Source organism: Nanorana parkeri, unplaced genomic scaffold (assembly GCF_000935625.1).
Source record: "Nanorana parkeri isolate BGI_ZX_2015 unplaced genomic scaffold, ASM93562v1 scaffold731, whole genome shotgun sequence".
NCBI classification, from domain to species: Eukaryota; Metazoa; Chordata; class Amphibia; order Anura; family Dicroglossidae; genus Nanorana; species Nanorana parkeri.
Window position 1 is genome coordinate 101,240 of NW_017306999.1, and position 8,396 is coordinate 109,635.

An 8,396-nucleotide genomic window follows, 5' to 3' on the forward strand; every position below is an offset into this window, starting at 1 on the left:
ATTCCGACACCCGCCCTCAGCTGCCGCAGCGGCTGGCTGTCACTGACACAGCTCCGCAGCGGCTATGAGGGGAAATGCGCCGTGGCCGCTGCTGAGCTGTGTCAGTGACAGCCAGCACCCCCACATGCCATAGCGACCCAGGCGGCCCTGACCAGGCCCCCCTGTGCCCGGTCCCCATAGCGGCCTCCTGGGTCGCTATGGCGATTGTTACTCCACTGCTTCACATTAAAAGCATCTACAGAGGTCAGTGATAAATTGTTTTAACAGTATTTTACTGCTTGTTAAAATGATGTAAATAGTTTGATGTTCATAGTCTGGACGTAGGTGCACTTTAAAGGACTGTAGACCCGTGACTTGGCTACAGACATTCAAATATTTGAATATTCATAACAAGCAGTAAATGTACTTTAAACAAAACATCACTGACCTTTGTAGCTTCAGGAACAATGGAGTAATTCATTAATTGATCTGTCTGCTGCAAATACTTTGAATGATGGGTCAGGTGGAATGTTATAAACTGTCAGTACACCCAAGAGTAAATGGCTCACATAGAGCTTGAGCCTTGAAGGGCATAAAGCCACCCAATGACAGTTAAATCTGGTGCATTAGGGGGCACCTTAACACCGCCTGCATTGGGTTGTGATGATCTAAATTGTGATGGATTGTGCTGAAGTCGGTATCAAATGAAAAATGCACACTGTAGGACTGCTGTCCAAAGGCTCTTTGAACCCTATAAGCAGAGGGAGTAGGACTGCATGTTGCAGTTGGGGCTTGAAAGGTCTCCTAAAATGGTAATATACAACTACCCTTGAAGAATCTGGGGTCTCCAGCAGTGCATTCTCCCCTACCATGCAGTTGTTCCTGGCTCTCTTCTCACCCACCCTGAAGTTTAGATGTTCCTGTCTACATTAATGTATTGTCTAAGCCTCGTAGATGTTCCATAATACAAAATAGATAAAAAAAGTATCCACAGGAAGGGTACAGATCCTCCTGTATTAATATCCATGAGAGGTGGGCACTCATTGGCTGTCCCACAATACAGCAGAGTCACACTCCACCCATGGTACAGTCAATGCCAGACCCCTGGAATTAACCAGATAAATGCCAACTATAATCCAGCCAGGTTGACTACAGCCCTGGCAATCACTAAATGTCTAGTAGTCATATCACAAAAGGCGATGGGGGGGCTACATGTATAAATAAAGAGTGATGTTTTATCTGATCTATAGATTATGATTTATGGGTCAATGGTAAAACCCCACTTTGCCTTTATCTTTGGATTCCTTGTAGATATTGAGCGTGTGGTACCCTAACCCTGGACTTTGGTTCAACATTTTTAGATGAATTTGTTTGGTCCATACAGTTGAAAAATATTCCTGCACTTAAATCAGATTCCATATCGCCTCCGACCAAAGATTTTAAGTAATAAAATCACATGATACAAAGGTGTAGAGATTGTACACAAGGGTTTTATCATTCTGGTGGGCTTGGGTGGCATGATGTGATGTCTGAATACCAAAAAAAGAAGCCGATAGGCCAGATGTTACCAATCTGGTCCTCAAGCCATGCTTCATGGATATCTTCAGAGGTAGCTAAGTTGTATTGATTATTCTTCCTAGGTATACTGTACATAAGGCTACCTGCAAAACATGTGGGTTGGTGAGACTCCATGGCAAACACTGTGTTAGGCAGTTTAAATCTCCACTTCAGGCTCACACCTTTTCCCCAAAAGACCCCTCCCCAGTGGTATGTTATGTTTTATTCTACAGTTACCCTTTTCATGTGTTTTCAGACTGGTCAAGTGACCAGGGCCGATGCTAGGATTCTTGCCCACACAGGCAAGGTGCATTTGTCAAAATGCCCCAATGTTTGCGCTATGGGTTTTTTTTCACTTACCTTCGGTGCGGGAGAGCAGCGGCGAGTCAGCGCTGGTCCGGTGGGAGGATCTCCAGGTGGGGTCCTAATGACACACTGTGTTCTATTCCTCTTCCTCGCTGGTGGGCAGCCCTCAGTGTTGCAGGGAAGGACATTGACAATATTATGTCAGTACTGCTCTCTGCATCAATGTATGTGAGTGCAGCATGCTGTGGTGAGCCCCCCTCAGAAGGTAGGTCCATGATATCCTGCACTCATAGGATGTCCTCAGTTCGGAGGAAGACTGAGGACATCTACTGGCAGAAAGACATCAGCTTTGGTTGGAAGTGAGCATTGCACCCAGAGCTCATTTTTAAATTTTTCCCTTTACACCTCCTGGAGCACCAATTAAAAAAAAAATTGCTTGCAGTTAGGATTTAATTCGGCAGCATCTACAAAAACCTGAAAAACAAGTTTGGGCAAAAAGAGCCCTTGGGGTTGGACACTCACCTTGACATGGTGGGCGTGCTCTTCATCGAGTCCATTTTGTAGCTGTTAATACTCATTTTCTCGGCAGATTCTGTGTCACTCCTCTGATCTCTCAGGTCCGGAGAACCAGTCGCCTTCCTGCGATACAATTCAAATGGGTGATTAAAATAAATGAAAGCCAATGAATGAAAGGGACGGGCAAGGGACAGTCATACTGGGGAGGAAAGACTAGATGATGCTGGAAATGAGGCGTGCTCTATCTGACTTGCTGCAGCTTCTAATGCACATTATGAGAAGCTCCCAGTGTGCAGTGAAATCAGAGGAAGCCATTCCAATCCAGGAGAGGAGCCGGTACAACTGTGCAAGACTGAAGGGAAGGACGGAGTTCAGCTTTAATCAGCTAATGAGCATCATGTGTACATCTGGACGGTGTTATCTACTGACGGGAAGGAGAGTTTCTGCATAGCAGGAGGCCTATAATGCGATTACCCAGAATTCCTCTGTTGCTGCTGGGGGCTCTTCTGCTCGCTTCTTGCTTTCTGCTCGTTAACCTGCTGTGAATATTCGAGGAGGGCCTGCGCTGTTGTCTCTCGTTTGTTGACTGTGGATGAGAGAAGCTCTTTATAAAGGATTTTTTTTAATCAAAATTTTAAACCAAAATTACCATAAATACTGTATCATGAGTATACGGCTACGGCCTCATTCATAGAAACTACAGCTTACAAACTGTAGTATATTAAAAAGTGCAAAAAAGTTAGCAAAAGGTTCATTTAGCTACACAAACTTAAAGTGACAGTAAACCCAGAAGTTAAATCTTAAAAATACATTCAGAACCTTAAATATTAGCAAAAATGTATCTTATTTGTGTATCACTCGGCTGTAGATCCTCCAATCATCTCTGAATTGGTGCCGACACTGTCCTTCCTTCTGGAGGGGGGGCTACTTGTGCTCCCCATGGTCCCTGTGTGTGTTGTAAAGTAGTCACCGCTCCGAGCTCGTTCCCGGGATGGACTACAATCTCAATACAAATGAATAAAATAAACATGGGATTGTAGTCCATCCCAGGAGTGAGCTTGGAACGTTGACTACTTTACAACACACACAGGGACCATGGGGAACACAAGTAGCCCCCCTCCAGAAGGAAGGACAGTGTCAGCACCAATTCAGAGATGTGTTGTAGAGTAGTCACCGCTCCAAGCTCACTCCCAGGATGGATTACAATCTCATGCTTAGGTAGACCATTTGTATTAAGATTGTAATCCATCCGCAGAGTGGACCCAGAGACTAATCTGTGGCTCCATCTTCTTGATCACAGTACAGCTAGAGTAACCAGGAAGTAAAGCAAATGTCTGGATGCCTCCTCCATCATGCCGCCATGATGGAGGAGGCATCCAATGTGAGAGAACCCCAAGAGACCATATCCTGCACCCCAAACTCTGAGGATTCGGGGGGAGGCTTCTCTTATAAGGTGCATTTAGCAACCTGAACAAAAGGGAACTTTGCATCAGGAGAGGCTGAACCTGCGTGGCAGGCCAGAAGAAACCGGCAAGGTGAGGGTAAAAATCAAACATATCCTTTAGCAATAGCATAACCGGCTTGACTTGAGAAAAAAAAAAAATTTATTTCAATCAAAAGTACCAAAGCTGTAATAGATCTGTTGTTAAAGGGAAATTCCACCTTTTGCAAATAAATAAAACACGCCCTGCTTAATAAAAGAAAAAATGCGCATTTATGATTTTTTTTGCATAGGAGCCAGTAAAGCATTGCAACCGCCATCAGTAGATTGTTAGGTTCAGGAGGTTCAATGCTCCGGCTCCTGCAGACTGTTCCTCCCGTCCTTGTCTCTACTGAAGTATGGCCATGCAGTAACATGGATGAGAGGAAGGGTCAATGGGCTACATTGCGGTGACACCACTGCACTTGAATTCCAGTAAAACTACAAGTCACTCTGCCATAGTGGCTGTGAAACAATCTGTGAATAGATGACGCGGCTGCGCTTGGCTCCACCAAATTCAACAAGGTAAACCCGCTTGCGGGAAGGAAGAACCCATGCGATTCAGGTAAGTGGGGGTAGGGGGGGGGGGGGGGGTATTGCAATTTGACCATGTTTAATCTTACACCCTAAATATGAGTGGGACATGGAACATGGTCAGAAAGGTAAACTTATCCTTTATAGAAGAACTCCAGGTAAAAATGTTATTAACCCTTGCAGTGGGGCTACCCACCCCCTCACTGCAAGGGTTCAGTGCTTGTTTTTTCCTAGGGTCAAGGTAATCATTCTCGGAGCCGGCTTGTTTTTAGACCCGTCTCTGGAGCCTCTCTCCCCCACTCCGCTGCAGCAGTCTACGGTCCCTGAGTCACCACGTTCTATACACATAGACGCCAAAGGGCATAACATCACTGCAGCATAGAAGGAGACAGGCTGGAGGGAGCACTGTCACATTTGGGCCGATTCGGAGGTTCGGGTGAATAGAACTAATTTTTGACCCTAGGCGCTACCCCAGCACTGCAAGTTAATCAAATTTTTACTCAGAGTTTTTCTTTAACTAACTGAAGCTAGATATGCCAGTAAACGAATGACACACTAGGGACACAGTTGTTGCTGTCTGCAGCCTTCGGTTGTCCTCATCAGCACTGACCAATCTTGATGACATACTTCTTTTTTCCAGCAGCATAATAAAATGGTACAGATATGAGCATTTCAATGATTTGGCTGTAAAAACCTTCGGTCAAGTATGGGTGGGGGGTTGCTGACCGATTTTGGAGAGGCCATAATCTATAATAAGCTGGGCACAAGAAACACACATGGAATAAGAGGTCTTCACTGAGGGTGTGTGACAACATGAAAACCTGGATTCTGCAGCCCTCTGCCCTTTTATTTCAGGAAAGGTTAACATGTTCAGGAACGGACTGGAGAATTACATAGGTGAAGAAGAAGCTTCTTTAATTAGCTGCTCACCTGGTCCCGGAGGCTTGCGGCGCAGCGAGATCCTCACTAAATCGCTGCCGAGTCTGTTGGCGAACCGATTCACCTTCTGGTCATAAAACCAATCTCCGGTGGATTTCTTCAGTTCCCTGAGGAAGAAGGAAGCTGTTCAGAAGAATATCTTCATGTAAATCGGCCGCCTGCCTCTCAATAGACACAATACTTAAATATTTATTTCCACGCTGTGCAGACATTTCCCTGCATGCTGGAATAATATTGAAACTAGGGAAGCACTGATACCGTTTTTTTCGGTATCGAGTACGAGTAGCGATACTTTGCTTTCGGTACTCGCCGATACCGGTGCTTCCGCTGACATGGAGCAGGCTTCCCGGGCAATCAGGAAGCTGGGCGGTGGGTAATAGACATGTGCGATTCGATTCGTTTCTAATTGAAATTCGGCCGCAATTTCGGAAATTCTGAGATTTGGATTATCCGAATTCCGAATTACAGGTATAGCGAATGCAAACGAATCCAAATTTCCAATTCGTTTTTTTTTTGGACGAACTTTCGTTGCAGCAAAGTGACATTTGAGAACAAAAAAACTTTTTTTCCCTCTTAAATGCCACTTTGCTGCAACAAACAAAACTAAACGAAAACAAAAGTTCATACTTTCGTCCGAATCCGAATTCCGAAACGAATTGACTTTCGGACCCGAATTCCGAAAAACTAAATAAAGCTAAATATGAATCAAAACGAAACGAAACTAAACAATTTTTTTGCTGGTGCACAAATCTAGTGGGTAATGACATGCTGCCCGGCTTCCTGATTGCCCGTAAAAGCTGGCTCCATGTTGTTTGCCCGGCTTGAATGTGATTGGCCCGGGAAACTGGCTTCCCAGCCGATCAGCATCGAGCCGGCTTACTGGGCAATCAGGACGCTGGGCGGCGAGTAATGGGAAGCCGGCTTCCTGGCCAATCAGATAGAAGCCGGTTGTTCTGCCTGCTCGATGCTGATTGGCCAGGAAGCCGGCTTCCCGGCCAATCAGCATAGAGCCGGCTTATAGGCCAATCAGGAAGCCAGGTAATTACTCACCGCCCAGCTTCCTGATCGGACGGGAAGCTGGCTCCATATTCCCCTATAGCACTGCCGGTCAGAGGAAATCTTCCTTTGACCGGAATTTCTGGTATCGGTGAAGGTATCGGAGCATTTGGGCGAGTACGAGTACTCGCCCAAATACTCGGTATCGGCACCAATACCAATACTAGTATCCCTAATTGAACTTTTTACACCAAAAAAAAAAAAAAATTGTAACTCACGCTTCCTTGATGCAGACTTTGCACTTCCAGCCCCCGGTAATGGTGTCCATCCTGCAGTCCTTGCACACGAGGTGGCTACAGCTCCGGCAGGTGTTCGTCTTGGGGAGCACCCTGCCCACGTTCTGCTGGCAGCGTGCGCAGGTCCTGTCGCCGTACCGCTGGCTCCCCCTCTTTGCTCCTTTCCTCCGTATTTCAAGCAGTTCATTTTTCAGGCGCCTATTAAAAGAGAGAACAGGTAGGTGAAAATCCCAGAAGTCCTGAAAGCATCTTTTCCACAATTGCCGATACCAGGAAGGGGCGCGATTCGCAGCCACTAAGGCCAGAATGGAGGCAAGGGCATCATAGGCTGGAGCATAGGGCAACAATATTTTATGGTGACAGCAGGCTGTGGTTAATTACCTTGAAGGGAACATATAATGGTATTTTATACGTAGCCCCATCACCTTTAGTGGAGTGGCTACTAGATACTTAGTGATTGCCAGAGCTGTAGTCAGCCCGGCTGAATTATAGTTGGTATTTATTTGAGTAATTCCAGGTGTTCTGACATTGATTGTACCTACCTGGGTGGAGTGTGACCTGCTATAGTGTGGCACAGCCAATGAGGGGCACTGTGAGTGTGTGTGCAGTTCACCAGTTGCATTCAGGGTAAGTTCTTATATACTCGAGGGAATTGCCATGTGCTCAGTTCGGGACCAGCCATGGATCAGTCCAGGTTGGGGTGCTGTCCTGAGGCCTAGGGGTAGGGATGCTGGAGTGCGGGAAGTGGTATATATGGTCTAAATGCCACATTGGCTATATACAGTATATCTACTGGAGTGTTCTTTAATTGGGTTAGAGGAGAAGCAGCAGAAAAGGTGGTGAGCTCCTTGTGATGGCTGCAGAGGAGGAACTAGGAATTTTGAGGAAGACCTTTCACCGCTGAAAAACTTTAAGACGTCTAAAGCTGGCCATACACCTCTAGATGATCTGCAGATTTTCTATGGTCAGATGGAAAAAGTGAAACAGATTCTTCCATCTACGCTAAACTGTGTGGATGGAGGAATCTCCCACTGGGCCAAGCTTCAGTATCTTGCTAGTCAGTCCTGCTAGCTCTCAAAATACCTGAACAGTGTCGGCATCCAATCAGGTTGTTCAGGTATTTTGACAGCCATCGGGGCCGACTAGCAAGATACTGAAGCTTGGCCCAGTGGGAGATTCCTCCATCCACACAGTGTAGCGTAGATGGAAGAATCTGTTGCACTTATTCCATCTGACCGTAGAAAATCTTCAGACAATCTATAGGTGTACGGCCAGCTTAAGAAGTAGAATCACATTCATGATGGTATGAAAATTGTTTCCTTCCCAACCTGATCCTTCTGTCTTCAGTTTTGCGTAAATCCTCATCACGTTGCAGGACTTGAAGGATGAGGTCTCGTTCTGTCTCGGAGAGGTAAGTCAAGTTCACCACTTCGGTGGTTTGTGTCATGGTGGCTGTTTGGATTTCCTCTCTAGGATGTGATGGTCTCCGCAATCATGTGACAGCCTACAACCAATGAAAGAAAGAAAATGTAAAATAATCCTATAAATGTACTGCCTGCAGGCTATGTCTATTATCCAACACATGAATTTAAATTAATTCTGGGCGGTCTGGGAGGTCTACTTTGGAGGACCAGTGAGCTTGAAACAAGGACTTTTTGTATCATACTACAACTAGTGAAATAAATATATATCTGAGCTAAGCCCGCTGTATGTCTGCTATCTTACGTTAAACAACACAATAAAAAAAAAAAGTGCATCCCTTTAAATAGATACGCAGTCAGTAGTGTCGCCGA

At 45.6% G+C, this 8,396-nt stretch overlaps 1 protein-coding gene across 1 annotated transcript in view; it reads right to left on the reverse strand.

The window, feature by feature from the left end:
* Positions 1-8,101, reverse strand: part of SYTL4 (synaptotagmin like 4) — a 35,549-nt gene extending 27,448 nt beyond the window's left edge. Inside the window, exons 1-5 of the mRNA XM_018564182.1 lie at positions 7,932-8,101; positions 6,586-6,801; positions 5,303-5,418; positions 2,833-2,944; positions 2,365-2,481 (exon numbers count right to left, since the gene is read on the reverse strand). Of these exons, the coding sequence (XP_018419684.1) occupies positions 2,365-2,481; positions 2,833-2,944; positions 5,303-5,418; positions 6,586-6,801; positions 7,932-8,050 (680 nt within the window). The 5' untranslated portion in view covers positions 8,051-8,101. The remainder of the gene's footprint in view (positions 1-2,364; positions 2,482-2,832; positions 2,945-5,302; positions 5,419-6,585; positions 6,802-7,931) is intronic.
* Positions 8,102-8,396: the final 295 nt, after the last annotated feature.